The 22,603-nt window shown below is 42.3% G+C and overlaps 1 protein-coding gene across 16 annotated transcripts in view; it reads left to right on the forward strand.

The window, feature by feature from the left end:
- The window catches only part of DCLK2 (doublecortin like kinase 2), a 186,869-nt gene that overhangs the window by 103,155 nt on the left and 61,111 nt on the right, over positions 1–22,603 (forward strand). For 11 of the 16 annotated variants that reach the window (XM_044930505.2, XM_044930504.2, XM_044930510.2 and 8 more), the window contains exons 3-5: positions 13,844–13,946; positions 17,965–18,066; positions 18,944–18,994. In XM_044930505.2, coding sequence (XP_044786440.1) covers positions 13,844–13,946; positions 17,965–18,066; positions 18,944–18,994 — 256 coding nt within the window. The remainder of the gene's footprint in view (positions 1–13,843; positions 13,947–17,964; positions 18,067–18,943; positions 18,995–22,603) is intronic. The other 5 variants (XM_044930508.2, XM_044930507.2, XM_025268161.3 and 2 more) reach the window with 1 other exon arrangement.

Consider the following 22,603-nt stretch of genomic DNA (forward strand, 5'->3'; position numbering starts at 1 on the left):
ATGGACATAGCTATTTACCCACTTACAATAGTGGTCCTTTTTTTTCTTCTCTCAGAGAAATACACTCAACTTTTCTAAAAGCACTGTCCTAAAATATAAATAAGCTTTTCTTAGAAACTAAAATGTTTAGACTATACTACTTTGTAGTAGGAAGTGATCTCAGAGAAATTCAGCCTGTTTTACCATCAGCTCCTTGGCAACTCTGGAAAGGGTAGGAAATACAAGATTTCCAGAGTGCTAGGGGGTCAGGACGGAGAAGGCAATGGCACCCCACTCCAGTACTTTTGCCTGGAAAATCGCATGGACGGAGGAGCCTGGTGGGCTGCAGTCTATGAGGTCGCTAGAGTCAGACACGACTGAGCGACTTCCCTTTCACTTTTCACTTTCATGCATTGGAGAAGGAAATGGCAACCCACTCCAGTGTTCTTGCCTGGAGAATCCCAGGGACGGGGGAGCCTGGTGGGCTGCCGTCTATGGGGTCGCACAGAGTTGGACATGACTGAAGTGACTTAGCAGCAGCAGCAGCAGCAGCAGCAGCAGCAGGGGGTCAGGAATCAGAGACCTTGAGTTCAGAACTCGTGTGTCTGGGGACAATGACAGCTCTGTGTCCTCCGCCTGTTTTCCTTGGAGGAAATGGGTTATTATGCTCCGAATACACGCAGAGTATTTTTATCAGACCTCATGCCTTTGTGTCTCTTTCTGTATCCTCTAACAGAGTCCAAATAGGGAAGGAAGAGGGGAAAAAAAGTGGTTGTTGCAATTTATTAAGTACTAGCCCTGAAATTATGGCTGCCACCTCTTCACCCGGGCCTCATTAATCTGTCTACTGAAGTATAGAAAAACTACTGTTTTTAAATGGCCCACATTCATTCGGAAGACTCAGATATGCTCCTGCAGATACATTATTTCTCAGTTGGATGTTTCCCCATTAGATCCTGCTCATGGCTTTAATTTTGTACCTTAGCAGAAATACTACTTTACCTTCACCTGTGTAGCTCGCTTTCTAAGCTACAGAGCATCCGTTATTCGTGAGGAGCTTTTTGCATGGAAAAAAGAACTTAGAAGCAAACTGTAAGAGGTCTTTCAAACAGATATGCCTTTCCTCATCCTTGTTAAGAATGATTTTGAGACATTATTCAAGGTATTGATAGGTTTTTCTTCTGAGTCAGATTTAGTGACATGGCCCATAACCGAATGTTAAATGCCAGTTTTAAAAATATATGATAAGAGGAACAAACAGGCCACCGGAGTTAAAGAACAAGACATATGTTTAAAAAACCATAAGAGAATTATCTAAGTGCCTAAACAAAAGAAATACTCTGAAGGTATTGAATATTTTACAGGATGCGGTTTTTCATCAGGTTATTGCTGCTTTGCCCTGCCTTATTCCTGTTGTAGCCAGGGTGTTCTTCTGTTACCGCCTTCACTTATTGTCATGTTTTGAGTGATACCTACTGCTTCTCTTGTTCGTCTCCACCACTAGCCTGTCTGCTTCTTGCCTTTTGTTTATGCCTGGCATCCAGTAGGCATATGATTCACGTTAGAATGAATGTGCAGTAGTAGATTAATGTGAGTTTTTTAACTTACAACATTACCCTGGGCATTTTGTCTGATGTTTTATTTTGAAAAGTACCAGCTGACTTTGGGGTACTAGAGAGAACAATTAAATATGTGGTCCGACGTGCTTGTAAAATTTAAGCATGGCCAAGTAATGACTGTATTACATGGGGACCTACTATTCACAAATATAATTTTGGCATTCAATTAGATTGATATGCTTGGAGTTCTATCTTTATGTATATTTAAAAACATTGACATTTATAGGTATAGCTTATGTACATAAGCCAATGCTTATTACATTCAAGTCAAATCTTTCTTTTCTTGTTTATAATTATTCTAGGTAGAAACATTTAATATATGCATATAAACATTTATGCATATCTTACATGCCACATGTATACTCTATATGGTTTATTTTATATGACATGAATCACATTTTTGTATGCAATTTTGTATGCAATTTCTAGGAGCATAAGAGATCTTAAATTTGGGGGGAACTGATTTTTCACAAGTGAAGGGTATCAGTGGAAAGTTTGCAAAGCGTCAGCGATTTTTTTTTTTCTGGGAATATATCTATTTTATTGAACTTGTAGGAAAGCGTGTGTTTTTTTTGTTTTATTTATACTTAGGGAAAAGATTATCCATTAAGTTAAATTTTAAAAAATATTGGAGGCCATGGATTAATGAACATGAAGAAATAACATGTAGCTCCTTAAAGACGAAACTGGTTTCTTGCCCATTTTATAGACAGAGAAACTGAGCCTCGGAAGTTAAGTATCTTTTCTGCCTGTGTAAGAGGGAGGAGGCGGTCATACTCAGCCAGGTCCAGCGATAGCGCACACTGAGCCTGGGCCGGGCTGGCACCTGTATGTTAAATAGCGCCTTAAGTGCATTATCCTGTTCCGCGAAAGTACGGACAGAACTGAAGTCTGCGCACTCTCCTCCTGTGCGCGTTAGCTTTGGTCCCCTTTACTCATGCTTGTCAGCTCGCGTCTCTGCCCGCTGGCGTCTGTTTCTTATGTGCTTTAAGTTTACAGTTTAGTTAGACACAGTAACGACAGTGCCTAACAGTCCATGTCCGTGTTGTGAAAGATATGAACGGAGATTTGCATTTTATCTGTATTTTGCATCGGCAACAGAGGGAGGGAGGTTCCCATTCATTCCTTATGTACTCATTTTCCGTGGGCTCTAGGGTTTTGTATCATCCGTGTTCCTAGCAGTTCTCCTCTAGTGACTGATCAGGTGCAACTCCATGAAATGGTAACCATTCCAGCTTAAAAAGACTTTGGATTTTCTAAAACACTATATAGGTTGGATAGCTGCTTTCTGGTTTTAGAACCGAGAATGTCTGTTATGCAGGCTGTGGGACGCTGAGTGGATCCCTAATTCTGTCTTCAGGCATGTCATATTTCCCTCCCTATTCATCCTCCCCACAATCACAGACTGTAATTTCACACCTTTTTTTCCTCCTCAAATCTGCTGTACTTCCTCCCTCCTCCTGCCCCCTGCCTCACTTTGAGCTGATGACTTCGCTTCAGTTTTCTTAGTGAAGCGGGAAGCACACTCACCCCTACCCCACCACTACAAGTCCCCACCTAGCAGGTTCCGTCTGGTCCTTCCCTTTATTGTGGAAGGCTGACAGTGGTCACATGCAGGCCGAGCCCTTCCACCTGCCCGCTGATTCCCTCCCCTCTCACAAAGGGAGGCAGCTCTGGCAGTTCCCTTCTTTGCACCCCATTTTTGTCCCACTAGATTGGTTCAGTAGCGTAGTGACTTGCGTTATTTCTCTCACCTTGAAAATGAATTCTCTTAACCACGGACTCATTTCTTCCTTCTGCCACCTGCCCACCCCCTCTGCTCCACTTTTTCAGTCAAAACTCCTTGAAAAAGTTGTCTGCATTCTTTGTCTCCAGTTCTTTTCCTGTCCTCTGCTAGTGGTCGTTCAGTCGTGTCTGACTCTCTGCGACCCCATGGACTATAGCGCGCCAGGCTTCTCCGTCCATGGGTTTTCCCAGGCAAGAATACTCGAGTGGGTTGCCATTTCCTTCTCCAGGGGGTCTTCCTGACTCAGGGGTCAAACCCAGGTCTCCTGCATTGGCAGGCGGATTCTTTACTGTCTGATCCATCCTCTGTTAAAGGTGTTGCAATTAGACTTGCTCTTCAACCACTGCACCAAAGCTAATTCTGATATTTAGGATCCCAGTGATCTCCGTGTTGCTGAATTCCACGGTCACTTCTCAGTCTTCATCTAACATGGCGCACCAGTAACGCTGACCTGCCTGATCGCTCCTCTCCCTTGAAACGCTTTGTTTGGCGTCCAGCAGACTACAGACACTCACTTCTCTTCCTCCCTCATTGACTGTTCCCTCTCTGTCTTCTTCACTGGTTCTGCTTCTTCACCCTGACCTTGTAAAGTTGCTGTGTTTCAGAGCGCAGGCTTTAGACCACTTCTCCGTGTGCACTGCCATAACCGATCTCAGGATTTTAAATATCATTCAAGTGCTGGTGAGTCCCAAATATGTATCTCCAGGCCAGATGTCTCCCATGAAATTCAGATTTATGTCTAACTTTCCACCCAACAACCTCCACTGTTTAATAGGCATTTCCCAGTTCCTGTTCTCAGTCTGGATTTGTGAGCATCCTTTGTGCCACTAACCTTGCCCATTACTTTGTACTCTCCCATTAGAGTTAATGGCAAACCTATCCTTTTAGAGGCTCGAGCCCCAGGCCGTGAACCATCATAGTCTTCTCTCTGCTCTCAGGTCCCAGTATTCAAGGGGTGGTGAGATCCTTTCTCATTCCACTCACTCCTGCCACAGGCCCCTCTCATTGCCTGACTAGCAATAACCTCCGCTGCTGTCTGTCCTTGCCCGTTGACGGTTTAGTCTGAACACAGTGTGATCCTGTTTCAAGGCATGCCGTGCAGAGCTCTGCTCAGGAGCCTCCAGTGGTTTTGCATCTCATCCAGAGCCAGCCCCGACCAGCCCCACCTGCCGTCTGCCTTCCTCACCCTGCCCACCTTGTCTCCCGCAGCGTCTCCCTCTTCGCGTGCTCTGTGAGTGTTCCCTGTGAGCATGCCAAGGCTTGTGCGTGTTCTTTGCTCTCTCCTGGAACACTGCCCCACCCCACCTCGTTCCTAGACGTTCATGCAGCTTCTCTCCGACCTCTCTTACTATTTTGTTCAAATGTCACCTTTGCAGGGAAGCTGTTTATTGCAGCACACAGGCTGTGCTCATCATTCCCCTTCCTTGCTGTCTTTCTCTGTCTTTCTCTGTGCTATGTAACATCTTTTGACATTGCATACATTAATTCCTTATTGGAGTATGATTTCTTTCCAGTGTTGTGTTTCTGCTGTACAAGGTGAATCAGCTGTGTGTATAGAGTATACCCCTCCCCTTTGGACCTCTCTCCCTTCTCCATCCCACCCCTATAGGCCATCACAGAGCACCGAGCTGAGCTCCCTGTGCGATACAGCAGCTTCCCACTAGCTGTCTATTTTACACACAACAGTGTACATGTGTGGAACCTAGAGAAAGTGTGCAGATGGACTTCTGTATTCTTTTTTTTTTTTTATTTTTTAAACTTTACATAATTGTATTAGTTTTGCCAAATATCAAAATGAATCCACCACAGGTATACATGTGCTCCCCATCCTGAACCCTCCTCCCTCCTCCCTCCCCATTCCATCCCTCTGGGTTGTCCCAGTGCACCAGCCCCAAGCATCCAGTATCGTGCATCTTATCACGTGTCAGCTCACACTTCTTCCTGAGGGCAAGGCTTTCTCTGCCGGCACCCCCTCCCCTGATGTTTCTGTAGCACCTAGTGTGATGCCTGGCACGGAAGTTCTCAATACAGATTCGTTGAATGAATGGAAACGGGAGTTGTTTAACATTTTATGAGGTATGTCAGCATCCTGAGTATATCTTAATAAAATAGAATTATTCAAAATACATGCTGGTTCATCTCAGTTTTATCATTTGTATGACACCTATCATTTTTTGGGAGTAGTGGTAACTTATTTTAGGTAAATCTGAACCTAATTGCTAATTTATATGGTTTGCTTAACTGTTTAACCAAATGTGTATTTAATGGCTAGAACCTGAATTAAAAGAGTGCAAACATCTTATGCAAACCATGTTTGGAAAGCCAAACAAATATTGACCGATGAAATCATTAAACAGTTGATTAGGAAGAATTAAATAGGACTGCTCAGGGAGGGGGGAATAAACTACCTTTTTGATGTATTTTATTCCCTAGACTTGTTAAATACCTTTATTCCGCAAAATAGGCAACTTAATTATTTGGCATTTATTCTACTCAAATGCCAACTAATTTAGTATCGGATGAAATGGTTCCTTGTAAAATTAATTTGCTTTTCAAACAGATATTCAGACAGGTATATTTTAGAAAATTCACTTGTCATATTTTGTAAATTGATTCAAAAACTAGTTAAATGTTCTTTTTAAAAAAAATGGATTAAACTTTGGTAGTAGTTTATTTGGCCAAGAAAGTAAAACTCAATTTAGTTCCATTTAAGAACCATTTATTAATTATATGTGTGTAAAAAACAAAATAGAAGGAGATGTGAGAGACGTTGCTGTTGTTCAGTCGCTAAGTCGCATCTGACTCTTGGGAACCCCAAGGACTGCAGCATGCCGGGATCCTCTCCACTGTCTCCCAGAGTTTGTTCAAGTTCATGTCCATGGGGCCAGCAATGCTTCCTAACCATCTCATCCCCTGCTGCCCCTTTCTTTTTTCGCCTTCAGTCTTTCCAGCCTCAGGGTCTTTTCCAATGAGTCAGCTCTTCACATCAGGTGCCCAAAGTATTAGCACCTCAGCATCAGTCCTTCCAATGAATGTTCAGGGCTGATTTCCTTTCAGTTCAGTCATTCAGTAGTGTCTGACTCTTTGTGACCCCATGAATTGCAGCACGCCAAGTCTCCCTGTCCATCACTAACTCTCGGAGTTCACCCAAACTCAGGTGCATCGAGTCGGTGATGCCATCCAGCCATCTCATTCTCTGTCATCCCCCTCTCCTCCTGCCCCCAATCCCTCCCAGCATCAGGGTCTTTTCCAATGAGTCAGCTCTTCGCATGAGGTGGCCAAAGTATTGGAGTTTCAGTTTTAGCATCAGTCCTTCCAGTGAACACCCAGGACTGATTTCCTTTAGGATGGACTGGTTGGATCTCCTTGCAGTCCAAAGGACTCTCAAGAGTCTTTTCCAGCACCACAGTTCAAAAGCATCAATTCTTCGGCACTCAGCTTTCTTCACAGTCCAACTCTCACATCCATACATGACCATTGGAAAAACCATAGCCTTGACTAGATGGACCTTTGTTGGCAAAGTAATGTCTCTGCTTTTAAATATGCTATCTAGGTTGGTCATAACTTTCCTTCCAAGGAGTAAGCATCTTTTAATTTCATAGCTGCAATCACCATGTGCAGTGATTTTGGAGCCCAAAAAATAAAGTCTGCCACTGTTTCCACTGTTTCCCTGTCTATTTGCCATGAAGTGATGGGACTGGATGCCATGATCTTAGTTTTCTGAATGTTGAGCTTTAAGCCAACTTTTTCACTCTCTACTTTCACTTTCATCAAGAGGCTTTTTAGTTCCTCTTCACTTTCTGCCATAAGGGTGGTGTCATCTGCATATCTGAGGTTATTGATATTTCTCCTGGCAATCTTGATTCCATCTTGTGCTGCTTCCAGCCCAACGTTTCTCATGATATACTCTGCATATAAGTTAAATAAGCAGGGTGACAGTATACAGCCTTGACGTACTCCTTTCCCTATTTGGAACCAGTCTGTTGTTCCATGTCCAGTTCTAACTGTTGCTTCCTGACCTGCATATAGGTTTCTCAAGCGGCAGGTCAGGTGGTCTGGTATTCCCATCTCTTTGAGAATTTTCCACAGTTTGTTGTGATCCACACAGTCAAAGGCTTTGGCATAGTCAATGATTTCCTTTAGGAGACATAAATAACTATAAAGCAAGGTAGAATGTGATAAGAACTATAAAAGTATATACACGAACTCTGGGATTCCAGGTGAGGGGCTGCCCCATAGAGTCAAGTTTAAAACAGAGATGTAGACATGGAGGACCTGTGTCGAATCCCTGTGCTTTGTTCATTACCTGTGTGTGAGCAAGTTGCTCACTGCAGAATGCTTTTTTTTTTTTTCATTTGTAAATGAGGAGTGATGATGGTATCAACCTGATGGTTATTGTAGGGGTTAATGAGATAACACATATACAATACACAGAGACCATTCTGAGAGGTTAAGCGATGCCGAAGCTCTGTAAGCCATAAACATAAGTGATGGTGGTGGAGGGAGCAGTGGAGATGGCGTCTGTGGCACCACTCACCCCAGAGGAGTTATTCAGTGCCTGAGAGCTCAGTGCCAATAGGAACAGGCCACACAGTTCATTTAACAGACATGTGTGATGCATCCACCGAAGCCAGGACTCTCCTAGACCCCAGGGAACAATGGATAGGCAGTATCACTGCCTCCCTGGAGGTCACGGCACCAAAGGGTGGTCAGAAAGGACACTTCAGGCAGAGAAACAACATGGGGGAAATATACTGATAAGAGCCAGCACTGAAGTAGAAATTATCCACATGTCCACTAACTGGTGAGTGGATAAACAAAATGTGGTGTATCCATGCAACCAAATATTACCTGTAGAAAGGAATGAAGTAGTAATACCTGCTACAACATGATGAACCTTGAAAACATGCTCAGTGGCAGAAGATACTCACAAAATGCCACATATTGTATGACTTGGTTTAGATAAAATGTCCAGAATAGGCAAATCCATACAGACCGAAAGCAGATTATAGGTTCTTGGGAGTGAGGACATGCAGGCATGGGGAGCTGATGCTAATGGGCCCTGGGGAGGATTCTTTTTAGGTCATGACAGTGTTCTTATGGTGACGGTTGCAGAACTCTGAATACAGTAAAAATCATTGGATTGTATGCTTTAAATGAGTGAATTGTATGGTTTGTGAATTATGCTTCAATAAAGCTGTTTAACAAAAAAGAATCACTGGACTATATGGGTAGTGACCCTTACGTCATCTTGGTTTGGGTAAGGAGCGAGTGTGCAGAGTCAAGGGTTGAAGGCCCAGGCAGGGCCCGTCTTGTATGCCCTGTGAAGGACCATCATCTTGTCAGGGAAGGAGGTGAGTGAGCCCTGTAAGTAGTGTGGGTATTGCAGGAAAGAGAGTGGGTCGCTAGGGAATCGTCACATCCCAGGTCACATCTGAGTCCCTGGGGGGTCGCCAAGTGTGGGTTCCTGGCTTCACAAAGGAAAGAATTCAATAGCAAGCCTTAGTAAAGAAGGTTTATTCAGGAGAGAAACATACTCCACAGAGTATGGGTCATCTCATAAGGCAAGATAGTCCCCAGGGTATGGGGTTGTCAGTTTTTATAGGCGTAGGTAATTTCGTAGGCTAATGAGTAGGAGGAGTATTCCAGCTCTTTTAGGGGAAGAGGTGGGGTTTTCTGGGAAGAGGTGGGGTTTTCCAGGAGTTGGGCCACCGCCCACCCTTTGACCTTTATGGTCAGCCTTCGAACTGTCACGGCACCTCGTGGGTGTGCCGTTTACCTTGCTGATGTGTTATAATGCGTGTATAATGAGGCTTAAGGTCTAGTGGAAGCTGACTCCTGCACATCTTGGATCTATTTGATTCTAATCGGTCTATGTCCTCAGGCTCTGTCATTCTTTTAAAGGTTGTGCCCCGCCCCTTTCCTGTCTCATGGGCACCCCTATACCATAGCTCAGTTGGTAAAGAATCTGCCTGCAAGGCAGGAGACCTGGGTGTGATTCTTGGGTTGGGAAGATACCCTGGAGAAGGAAATGGCAACCCACTCTGGTATTCTTGCCTGGAGAATCCCATGGACAGAGGAGTCTGGCAGGCTACAGTCGATGGGGTTGCAAGAGTTGGACACAACTTAGTGACTAAACCATCAAGCAGTAAGAGACTGCATATACCAACACGGTCTTCATTTATTTCCACATCTGTGAGAACAGTGATGACTGGAGCTAGGGGAGCAGTGAAGACTGGAATTAGAAACCTGTTGCTTGACAACGGCAGGTGCCCAGGCAAGAAACAGTGAGAGCTGAACCAAGGGGTAGGAAGGACAAATGATCTGAGGGGTTGATGATGAAGGGAGGAAAGGATGAGTCCCAGGATTGTAGCATGGACAAAGGATGCATGTGATCACCAGCTGAGGGGAAGAGAAGCAGATTTTACAGGAAAGGTGAAGAATGTTATTCTTCTGTTATGAATGGCATGTTGGTGTCTCCCTAAGATTCATATATTGGAACCCTAATCCCCACTGTTGATGCTGAAAGCTTGGTGAAGTTGATGCCAAAAACTGAGCCTCTGTGCACCAGTACCAAATTGAACCTCAGAGACAGAGTTTTAGGTAAAGTAGAAAAGAATAGCTTTATTGCCTTGCCAGGCAAAGGGGACCACAGCAGGCTCCTGCCCTGAATAACTATGAATCCTCACCCAGGATGATTTGATGGGGAGTTTTATAGCAAGGGTGGGGTGGCTGATTTGGGTGTGTGCAGGGCCTCAGTTCAGTTCAGTTGCTCAGTCCTGTCCAAATCTTTCCGAACCCATGGACTGCAGCATGCTATGCTTCCTGTCCATCACCAACTCCTGGAGCTTGTTCAAACTCCTCCAACCAGCTCATCATCTGTTGCCCCCTTCTCCTCCTACCTAAAATCTTTCCCAGCATCAGAGTCTTTTCTAAGGAGTCAGTTCCTCACATCAGGTGGCCAAAGTATTGGAGCTTCAGCATCAATCCTTCCAATGAATATTCCAGTTCTGATTTCCTTTAGGATTGACTGGTTTGATCTCCCTGCTGGGCAAGGGGCTCTCAAGAGTCTTCTCCAGCACCACAGTTTGAAAGCATCAATTCTTCAGCACTCAGCCTTGTTTATGGTCCAACTCTCACATCCATACATGATCACTGGAAAAACCATAGCTTTGACTAGATGGACCTTTGTTGGCAAAGTAATGCCTCTGCTTTTCAATATGCTATCTAGGTTGGACATAACTTTCCTTCCAAGGAGTAAGCGTCTTTTAATTTCATGGCTACACTCACCATCTGCAGTGATTTTGGAGCACAAGAAAATAAAGTTTGTCACTGTTTCTACTTTTTCCTCCATGTATTTGCCATAAAGTGATAGGACCGGATACCATGATCTTAGTTTTCTCAATGTTGAGTTTTAAATCAACTTTTTCACTCTCCCCTTTCACTTTCATCAAGAGGGTCTTTAGTTCCTCTTCATTTTCTGCCATTAGAGTGGTATCATTGCATATCTGAAGTTGTTGATATTTCTCCTGGCAGTTTTGATTCCAGCTTGTGCTTCATCCAGCCTGGCATTTCGCATGATGTACTCTGAATATAAGTTAAATAAACAGGGTGACAATAAACAGCCTTGTTGATCTCCTTTCCCAATTTGGAACCAGTCCGTTGTTCCATGTCCAGTTCTAACTGTTGCTTCTTGACCTGCATACAGATTTCTCAGGAGGCAGGTAAGGTGGTCTGGTATTCCCATCTGTTTAAGAATTTTCCACAGTTTGATATGATCCACACAGTTAAAGGCTTTGGCATAGTCAATAAAGCAGGTGTTTTTCTGGAATTTCTCTTGTTTTTTCTATGATCCAGTGGATGTTGGCAATTTGATCTCTGCTTCCTCTGCCTTTTCTAAATCCAGCTTGAACATCTGAAAGTTTTTGATTCACGTACTGTTGAAGCCTAGCTTGCAGAATTTTGAGCATTACTTTGCTAGCATGTGAGATGAGTGCAACTGTGTGCTGGTTTGAGTATTCTCAAGCAGCATCACTTTCAGGATTTGAAATAGCTCAGCTCGAATTCCGTCACCTCCACTAGCTTTGTTCATAGTGATGCTTCATAAGGCCCACTTGACTTTGCGCTTCAGGATGTCTGGCTGTAGGTGAGTGAGCACACCATCGTGGTTATCTGGGTCATTAAGACCTTTTTTGTACGGTTCTCCTGTGTATTCTTGCCACCTCTTTTTAGTATCTTCTGCTTCTGTTAGATCCATACCATTTCTGTCCTTTATTGTACCCATCTTTGCATGAAAGATTCTCTTGGTATAGCTGATTTTCTTGAAGAGATCTCTAGTTTTTCCTATTCTATTGTTTTCCTCTATTTCTTGGCTATTTCTATTTCTTCCTTTTATTTTAGATAGTTTATTAAGAAGTAGAGATATCACTTTGCTGATAAAGGTCCAGATAGTCAAAGCTGTGGTGTTTCCTGTAGTCATGTATGGGTATGAGAGGTGGATTGTGAAGAAGGCTGAGCGCTGAAGAATTGATGCTTTCAAACTGTGGTGCTGGAGAAGCATCTTGAGAGTCCCTTGCATAGCAGGGATAGCAAACCAGTCAGTCCTAAAGGAAATCAACCCTGAATTGTTTTGGAAGGACTGATGCTGAAGCCATAGCTCCAATACTTTGGCCACTTGATGTGAAGAACTGACTTATTTGAAAAGACACTGATGCTGAGAAAGATTGGTGGCAGGTGGAGAAGGGGGTGACAGAGGATGAAATGGTTGGATGGCATCACTGACCCGATGGACATGAGTTTGAGCAAGCTCCGGGAGATAGTGAAGGACAGGGAAGCCTGGCATGCTGCAGTCCATGGGGTCGCAAAGTGTCGGACACGACTGAGCGACTGACAGTGGCAATCGCCCTGATGAGCCTCTCTGGTCACTTTCACTTGGCCTCAGGTGGCTTCTTAGCTGCTCCTTCCTTGATTAGCAACTGTTGGAATCTGCCCTTTGAAACTCAGGGGGAGGTCATGGAGGCTGTTCCCTACAAACAAGAAAATGGGAGACAGAAAGTCTTCTGTGTCCCGGACCCCCATGGGATTCTTCTTGGCTTCAGTGTGATGGTGTTAGGAGGTGGGGCCGTTTGGGAGATCAGCAGGGTTGGGTGAAGTCCTTAGGGAGGAGCCCCGTGGAAGGTATTCGCACCCTTATGAGAAGAGACAGGAGAGAGCTGCTCCCTCCTGTGTCTTCCCTGCACCCCGCTGTGAGCAAACAGGCAAGAGGGTTCTCACCGGAACCCCACCATGCTGGCACCCTGATCTCAGCCTTCCAGCCTCCAGAGCTGTAAGAGTAAGTTTCTGTCTTTGAAGCTGCCTTGTCTGTGGAAATTTCTTACCAAGCTGACTAAAGTGCGGCTGCCTGGGTGGATTTCAGTGAGGTGCAGAAGACACATCTTGCTTGATGAGAATTGGAGTGACTGGAGCAGTGTCTCTGTCTGTTCCATTTACTGTGTCTAGTTCACTGTCTTCTCTCTAGAGCATTTTTAACTCTGCAATGACAAAAAAAAAATTTTTTTTCAAATAAAAAGCTAAGTAGTGATCAGAAAGACAAGGAATTCTTGAGATAGCACAACTTTTCCAAGTACTAGAAACTTTATTAAACTTTATTGCTTTTTAAAAACTTTATATTATTTTTGGGAGAGAAGTACTTTTTTGAAAAAGAAATTGTATTCATCCCATTAGAAAACAGGTGAGAGTGGAGCCTGTCTGCATCCAAAATCCTAGAAGATGGTTCTTCTCGTCACCACTTGGATGAATGGATAAATGTGCTCCCTGGGGTGGGTCGAGTTCTATGGAATCTGAAACTTATACTGTGTCGGGGAGGGTTGAATAAAAGAATGTGAAGTTAAGACTGTTTAAGTACAGGTCCTTGGAAGGGCCCTCATTAGCTTTATGACAAGTCTTCCTCTGATTCCAATGACAGTGGCAGAGATGAGTATTAACACATTGTACTTACATGCCTGGCACTCATTCCGAGAGGTTTTCGAATATCAATCCTCATGACAACCTAAGGCACACTGTGCCAGAGATACAGAGGGGCCACACCCGAGATGACGTGGCTGGGATGTGGAGCTGCTAGGAGAGAGGAACTGTAGACAAGTAGACTGGGAGCTCCATTGGCCCCAGCGTCACCCCCTGTTAAGGGAAACCTGGAATACATCACTGAGCCTCCTGTGGATGCCTTTCACTTCGCCTGTGAAACAGGAATATTGGTGCCAGCTATGAGCCCCTCATTTTGTTCTGAGGTCAGGAGACGGTGTGTGAAAGTGCTTTGTGAAGAGTAAAATGCTTAGAAATAGTTTTTTCATTCCAACTCACTATTATAGGTGAGGCTTGAAAATATAAATTTTGTTGACTTTTATTGCACTTCTAATGTTTCTAATTTACTTCTTGGACATGATTTTTTTTTGTTTTGTAGGTTACTTGTCTACAAGACTTTTTTGGTGATGATGATGTTTTTATTGCATGTGGACCTGAAAAATTCCGTTATGCCCAAGATGACTTTGTCCTGGATCACAGTGGTAAGGCAATTCAGTGACCATCTTTGTAACCCTGAAGTGGGGGCTTAGGTGTGTCATTTGGTGCATGTTAAGTGGTCTGGTTGTCGAAGAAAGAAGTAATGAAGAGTTCATTTAATTAGATCATCATCTACTGTCACTCTTAGTAGAGTTAATTTCTTTGAATTAATAAAAGTAGAAAATACAATGAAACAGTTACCTAGTTGTAAAAACCAAAAAACCCTAATTCCAAGTAGTTAAATATTGTTTGGGATTTTTTTGCAAGTTGGTTTCTTCTCTTTTTTACTGCATTGTTACACTTTCAAAATTGATCCCTATCTTCTTCCAGAATGGTGCCTTGGCTAGGCCACCTTAATATTTTATATTTCCATATTTGGAAAGTACTAAACCTGAAAACAGTTCAGTATACATTTCTCATGTCCATAAATATATATGTAAAAGAATAATAATTTGTTAGTAGTGATTATCTCAGATTTCTTTGCTCTGTTTCCATCTTTTTAAAAAAATAACATGAATTGTTATATATGCAGAAAAAATAAAGCTATTTTCATTGATAGGATAAGAAAATCCCTTTCTCTTAATTTTAGCCAAAAAATGGAGTTTTCAACTGTTTAGCAGTAACCTCAGTGATTTCAGATGTTATTGATTCTGGGAATATTGCTCTACTCTGTTATCTGAAATTTAAACTGATCAGAGTATTAGTGATTATTAGCTGATAGTGAAGTCAACTTCATCTTTAAATGAGATAGAATCGTGTAGACATAAGGTTTCACGGAGAAGAGAGATGTTAGAGGTTTCAATCCCATGCTTTAATTTCATCAACAAGGAGAGCTGGCTTTTCAAAAATTAGACTAGTGATAAACCCCTTCAGTTGTAGTGACCCGACAGTCCAGAGTTAGAGAAACATACTACCAGATAAATATGGTGACCATAAACTTTCAAAAATCCAAGATGATACACGCTATGGTGTCAGACTTCCTTGTGTAATTCTTTCCTGTTATACTATGTCAGTTTTCTAGGGGTGACTTATCTACTGAGTGCCTGGGGCTCATTTGTCTACTCTTCTTGGTTTTCCACTTTGTTTTTTTCCCACAAGTGCCAAATTTCTTGAGGGTTTCTGTAGCATCTTATATCTAGCCCTGCTTTAGATTAGTAAGGCCACCAGAAAGACCTTAAAGAGTTAGTGATATTATCTATGTTAATACTCTCACCTCTTCTTGTGGGTTTACTGAAAAATGTGAATTTACATATCATCTCTATTTTACATCTTTTTTTGACTGTAGCTTCATTTCATTTCATAATGTTTCTTTGTCAATGTTTATCATTTTGAAAGTTGAGACATTGAAACTCGGTGTATTTCAGGTTGTAAAGTTAATTTGGGTGGCAACACAGCAATTAAACGTTTATTGAGCACTTACTATGTATATTCTGGGCATCGTATTCAGTGCTTTTATGTTAGAATGTTGTTAATTTACCTACAATATTTGAATCATTCATAGGTTTTTGTTGTTTTGGCTACCAATGAACTCCTATAATTAGAGATAGGTGAAAGTTACTGATCTCTAATTACTTAACCTTCTGCAAACTGGGGATAATAACAGGGGCTTTTTCATAAGGTTTTGTGAGGGTTAAATGAATTAATAAGTGTAAAACAGTTGGAAGGGTGCCATTACATAGTAGGTGCTGTTACTGTTGTTGTTAATGTTATTCTTGTATCATCACCATTAAGTCATAAAATTTTACTATGAAAACAAGTCTGAGATCTAATTCTGCCGCAAGTGCCTTTATTAGGAGTGATGTCAAAAACTTAGCCTCTGTGCACTGGTGCTGAATCAAATCTCAGAGACATAGTTTTGGGTGAAATAGAAAAGAATAGTTTTATTGCTTTGCCAGGCGAAAGGGGACACAGTGGGCTCCTGCCTCTCAAAACTGCGTGTCCCAACCCTGGAGGATTTGGTGGGGGGTTTTACAGCAGTTGTTCAGGGGTGAGGTGTGTGCAGAGCCTGCAACGCCTTTGACCTGTTCTCAGGTGGTCTTCTGATGAGTTTTTCTGGTTCCTAAAGGTGGTCTCTGGAGTGAGGATTGCTGATATCTTCTGTTTACTGGGGGTTTGTTCTGTAAAGAGCTCAGACACTGTTCTGTGTGACCCTTGAGGCAGAACCAGGGCCCTGCCCCGAATCTGCGCCGCTGTTTCTTGGCTGCCCCTCCCTTGCCTCTTCATTGCCTCCCTTCCCTGACTAGCAACTGTTGGAACCTGCCCTTTGGAGCTCAGGGAAGGTCATGGAGGCTGGAGTCTGTTCCCTACAAGCAAGGGGAGACAGGGAAAGGCTTCCATGCCCAAGAGCTCCCACAGGGTCCTGTTTGGGTTCAGGAGGCAAAGATTACAAAACAAACAAAGTCTGTTTAACTTGTAATCTTGATGAGTCCCAACTCTGTCCTTTTATACATCTGACAACATCTTGCATTGAAAAATCATTCAAAATTCATAGAATTTAGCTAACCTAGTCTTAGGGCAAAATCCTGTCTGTATTAATGAGCTGGGTGCAGGGCTTGCTCAGATTCCTAAACCCTGGAGTGGTTCTGGCTATTAGCTCTCTAGGGTTACACAGCCTGCTCATGAAAGAGTGTGCCTTTAGGAAGGTTCTAACTAGTCCACACACCACTCCTTTCAGCACTGGAATACTTTCTAACATCTATAATGCTCATTAACTAAACTGCTGTTGCTACAGCCCCCTTGGAGTAAGGTTTTGATTAGAGTTTTTCAGATGCTAACTAGCCTTCCCTGGTGTGTATTTCACTGATTAGTGTACTTCACTTGTTAATTTATTGTCCCTGGGGGTATAGATTAAAACCAACCCGTATTTTAATCTTTCTGCATAAATTGAAGTATTTTAATGTGAAGTCGACAATATGTTATATAATTTAATCCTTATAACAAGCCTGTTAAGCAGATTTAGTCTCATCCCAATTTCATAGGGAGAGAAAACTGAGACTTGGACCTAAGCTAAGTGCACCAGTTAACAAAGTCAAACCCATGATTCACCCCAAATCCGCTTGACTCCAAAACCCAGATTCTTAATTATTTGAATTGGAAGTGATTATTTTAGCTGTGTAATTAGTTCTGGTACTCTACTTGCTGATTTGTGCTTTCCTGGTAGCTCAGCTGGTAACGAATCTGCCTGCAATGCAGCAGGGAGACCTGAGTTCAATCCCTGGGTTGGAAAGATCCCCTGGAGAAGGAAAAGGCTACCTACTCCAGTATTCTGCCCTGGAGAATTCCATGGACCGTATAGTCCATGGGGCGCAAAGAGTCAGAGATGACTGAGCCACTTTCACTTTCACATGCTGATTTATTTGGCAGTTTATGGAAAGAACAAAGCTATTGTTTAAAACTGCTGCTGCTGCTACTGCTGCTAAGTTGCTTCAGTCGTGTCTGACTCTGTGCGACCCCATAGACGGCAGCCCACCAGGGTCCCCCGTCCCTGGGATTCTCCAGGCAAGAACACTGGAGTGGGCTGCCATTTCCTTCTCCAAAGGAAGAGAAAAGATTGTTTAAAGCTAGTTCCCTCGTTTTTGATGCTTTGTACTTGGGGCGGATGGAAAATAAGACAGTAAGGGGTTCATAAATTAGAATCCTATATCCTTTCAAATTAAGATTATCTGAGTTGGAGAGAACTCTTTATTATAGCCTTTGCCTATCAATGGTGTTGATGAAAAATAATAAGTTGCACATGTGGAGATTAAGTTGTGCATGTGAATCGTTTTCTTGATTGAGCACTTACTATATATGGATTTCTGTATTAAGAACTCCCTCTGGAACAATGAGGTGAATGACAAAGTCTGAAGCCTAATTTAAGAAAATCTCAGGTGTGCTTTTGGGATGGATGCTTTGTATATAAAAGTCATTTAACAGTAATAAGATGATCAGGTAATGGTTCTAGGCACTAAACTACTGGAATGTGGTCTTTCTTTGGTTAGAATTAAAACTAGATCTCTTTAAAGCGCTTTCCTTTCTTTCTAGAGTGCCGTGTCTTGAAGTCTTCTTATTCTCGCTCCTCAGCTGTTAAATATTCCGGATCCAAGAGCCCTGGGCCTTCTCGACGCAGCAAGTCACCGGCTTCAGGTAGTTACGGGGAAGGAAGCGGGCAGTCACAAATGGAGCATGTTCTTCGGTTTTCTTTAGTATGAGTAGGTAGTCTTGCCCATCCTTGTATGCAGCCAGGTTCCAACATAACATATAGATGGCATGATTTTTAGATCCAAAATGTTAAGTCTGTTTCTCCAAGTTATAACAAGTGTCCTAAGATACTTGTTTTGCTCTGACACATTTTCTCAAGAGCAGTCTTATCTAGATTCTTTTCCTGGTATTTACATAGAAGTGTTTCACATTTTGACCATTGTGTCTGCATTTTACATTTTTGCTGTATGATTGTGGATATTTTCTTCTCTTATTGGTTTAAAGCATAAGCCAACACACCCACCAGGCAAAACTATTTCCTTGATAAGATTCCGCAGGCTTTTCCTTCATTAAGCAATTTAATCGTAGCAACAATTATTGTTGGAAGTAATACTGCTTATTTCAGAGTCAGACTTACCTCTACGTTTCTTTCAGATCCTAAACCTATAGATTTGTCATAATTTTGACAGCTTTTGACATTTTTAAAAAATTAAAATGTCCCCCAAATCTTGATATTTTGATGCTATAAGGCTCGCTTATAGTATGCTAATGTTGTTTCCCATTAAGGAAAGGATTGTGAAAAAACATGATTTTACATGTGAGGAATCTAGAACATGTGAAAGTAATATGGATAAAAACTGTCTGAAGCCTCAACCTGTCTATAAAATACTGAGTATGGGGGGTTTCTGCTGCTCCGTCTTCCGCCCCGACCCCGCTTTCTTCAGGTGGGATAGTTTCCCTTCTTTCCGTGTGCACGTTTAGACCTGCCGAATAACTGCTCTCCTTACTTCTCCCCCTTTTTGTTGATACTGAATATGTCCAGTAAAGAGGGGTGGCCACTACTCCAGTGCCTACTCTACAGCCAGATCCCCAGGTGAGCCAGGAGAGTTACAGCTTTGTCGCTCTGCCGGTTTTTTTGTTTTTGTCTTCTGCCACCTTTTCTGTTTCCTTCTGCTCCATTTCCATGGCTGTATCTGGCTTGTACCGGTGGACATCTGTGCTGCAGCACGTGCGTCCTGCGTCGGCTCCCCTGCTTGTTAGAGAGCCGGGCGCCTGCAGGAGGGAGCCCCGCGTGTGGTCTGCGTGCAGCCAGAGTACACGGTGATGGGGGAGGCGCGGTGCTTCAGGGGTCTGTCTTCTAGTTAATTTTGGAAAATAATCTGTTACTGAAGAAGGCTAAGTGTTGTCGGTAATATGAAAATGGCCATAGAAGCAATTCTACTGTCCTTCCCTTCTTCCTCACTCTGGAGTCAATAGGCCCAGTATTCTCTCTCTAAAAATATTGGCAATATGAATATTTTTAACTGAAATCACCTCTCTGATGTTAAGCTTATTTCAGATCATATTTTGCTTTCTGTAAAGTATTGGGTATGCCCCAAATTTTGTTTTTTAAGATCAAATGGAAAAATCCAAGTGAACTTTGGGGCCAATCCAATATTTCAAATGCTGGGAAAGCTAACATAACATGAAATTTGCATGAATACACTTCGCTGGGTTTACTGTATGGTAGATGTAGACTTTTGTCAGGTTCTTAGCTTTTGTTTTAGTGATAGCTTTACTATCATATGCTTATCATATAACTAAAATAACTAAATAAGAATGGAGAGAGTGGTTCAAAGATCACATATTATGATTACTGTAATTTTGGCTACCTGAGGTCTAAAGAAGGAAATTAATTAAAAACCTATTTCATAGCCATACTTGTCTTGCAGACCAACTGCTTCACAGAATAGTCTAATAAATGTATAAATCTTCTTAACTAGAATTTGAGATGCTTAAATAAAGTGACTCAAGAAAACCTTAACATTTCACTACCTCAGATTTTCAGCTGAGTCCGTATTTGGATTTGGGTTAATAAAGTTTATCTTAAACTTACAAGTTGTGAGATGTAAACCACATCTCAGTGGTTAAATGACTTCTCTAAAAGAGATTAATCCAAAAGCATGTTCAATACATACTATATAGTTATAAAAAACAGAGAGTTTTGTGTTATTAAAAGCCACAGAACCCAGATGGATAACTTGCTTTTACAGGCATTTTTGCTGTAGTGTACCCGTTACCATTTAGAACATTCCGAGGGACTCCCTGGAATTTCAAACACAGCAATAACTTGGTAAACATAAACTTGTGCTTTTCCATTCTTGGGACCGAAGTGCTCCCATCATTGAAGTCTTCTGATTGACTAAATCCCTCCATAAAACTCAAATTTATCAAAATAGCTAAATAGTGTCTAATAAGTACATAGACATTAACCCGGGTAACTCAGTGGGTAAAGGGAAAGGGAAAGTCTCAGTCGTGTCCCACTCTTTGTGACCCCATGGACTGTATTCTCCAGGCCAGAATACCGGAGTGGGTAGCCTGTCCCTTCTCCAGGGGATCTTCCCAACCCCAGGGTCGAACCCAGGTCTTCTGCATTGCAGCCAGATTCTTTACCAGCTGAGCCACAAGGGAGGCACAAGAATCCTGGAGTAGGTAGCCTGTCCCTTCTCCAAGGGATCTTCCTGACCCAGGAATCAAACTGGGGTCTCCTGCATTGCGGGTGGATTCTTTACCACCTGAGCTATAATAGTCACCATAATTTGAGTATTAAAAATTCTCACTTAAGGTTTCTAGCTTGTGACTCATTGTCCACCCCAATTAAAAGTGTTCAGAGCAAGTGAACAAGAAAGCCCCAAGTCAATTTCTTACCTTACAGTTGAGGGAAGGGTGGATAAAAGCCTTATTTGGGGGAAAGAAAATCCAGGGTCTACTGAAGGAGAGGGAGCATCCCAGAGATGCCGGGCGTTGTCCACCTTCCTGTTGGGGCGGCAGTGTCAGGGGAGAGAGCCCAAGGTGACCCTGTCCCAGCTTCCAGTTACCTTCCCGGAAATGGAGAAATGTGCCAATAAAAATGACATGAAGAACTCACTAGACAGCATTTTTTTTTTTGAGCCTTTCAAATACTATCAGAAACTTAGAGAGCTATCTATGTTCTTGCCATAGACAGGCAAGAACACTGGAGTGGGTTGCCATTTCCTTCTCCAATGCATGAAAGTGAAAAGTCAAAGTGAAGTCGCTCAGTCGTGTCCGACTCTTAGCGACCCCATGGACTGCAGTCCACCAGGCTCCTCCATCCATGGGATTTTCCAGGCAAGAGTGCTGGAGTGGGGTGCCATTGCCTTCTCCGTTAAGGATAAATATGAACATGTATATGCAGATACCAGTTCAATCCCTGCCAGTGAGTTTTGTTAAGAAATTATGTTTAGGCAGGAGGTGTGTTTTTAGGGACACTGCTTGGCCACAGGGATTACCATTTACAGGAACTAATTTTTCTTCTTTAGTCCCTTTCCCATCACTGCTCCAGGGAAATCTTTGATTGCAGAGTGGTTTCTGAAGATCAGTGAAAGGTAACAGCACTTGGGGAAGAGGACCTGAACAGGTAGTTGTGTTGATTGAAGAGGAAAAGGAGCCAGACTCAGTATCAGCTCCTAGCAAGCTCACTAGCTCATAAATATCTCTTTTCTATGTGAATTCCTACCACCAGTTCCCTTTAAAGAGAATTTTTAGAAGAAACAGCATTAATTGAAGTGTAACTTTATTGAAAAATAAGCAGGACTGTTGAATACTCTGAAAAGTTTTCTAATTGATTGTATAGTTACTTGTGTTGTACTTGTGCTATAAATACCCACATATGTTTGTTCAGAAAATCTAGATAACTGATAATGATTTATGAATGAGTGGTTTTAAGTTAAAGAAAAGTTAAAGTTTGGTAATTGAAAAATAACTAAAATTTTTGCATCTTTGCTGAACATGAATGATTCATCTCATCACAAATATTATGGTTATTGATCCAGAATTCTGCCTTCTTTCAAGGACTGGTGCTCAGTTTTTTGAGGTCACCTTTTCAGGAGTTTTGCATTTTGCTTTTTATACTTAATAGCATCTTTTAAAATAACAGTTGTCTGCTCCCTTGTATTAAAAAGATTTTTTTAAAAGGAAATGGACTTTGCTTGTCTTTCTGTAGAGACAAATGGCAGTTTTCATCTACTTGGGGTAAAAGCTTTGAAAATTAATGATAAAAGGGGTTAAAATAACTCCCTAGAAAAGAAAAAAACAAAACAAAACAAAAAACCAGTACCAGGTGTTAACTAATAGCTTTGTGAAATTACAACCGAAGTGGTATAATTAGGAATAAGCCTGAGTCATAGTGAGATGTGTGACTAGCACTGTATAGTTAGTGTAAAATCTGCAAGCTCACTCCCTCTTGGAAGCCGCCACGGCCATGCTTTTCGTCACCTACTCTCTAAACTGAGCTTTCAACCTAGGAAATGTATGGAAGTTTAGAGGAGGGTGTCAGAAAAACCCACCAAGATTTGCTAAATAATGGGAAAATTAAGCTAAGAAGACAAGAAAATGGAAGGAATCAGAAATAACTAGTCCAGATAAAAAGAAATCGGAAGAGTGCCTTTTATGACCTTTAAACAAATAAGTGGGTATTACAGGG

This window comes from Bubalus bubalis, chromosome 17 (assembly GCF_019923935.1).
Source record: "Bubalus bubalis isolate 160015118507 breed Murrah chromosome 17, NDDB_SH_1, whole genome shotgun sequence".
Taxonomy (NCBI): domain Eukaryota; kingdom Metazoa; phylum Chordata; class Mammalia; order Artiodactyla; family Bovidae; genus Bubalus; species Bubalus bubalis.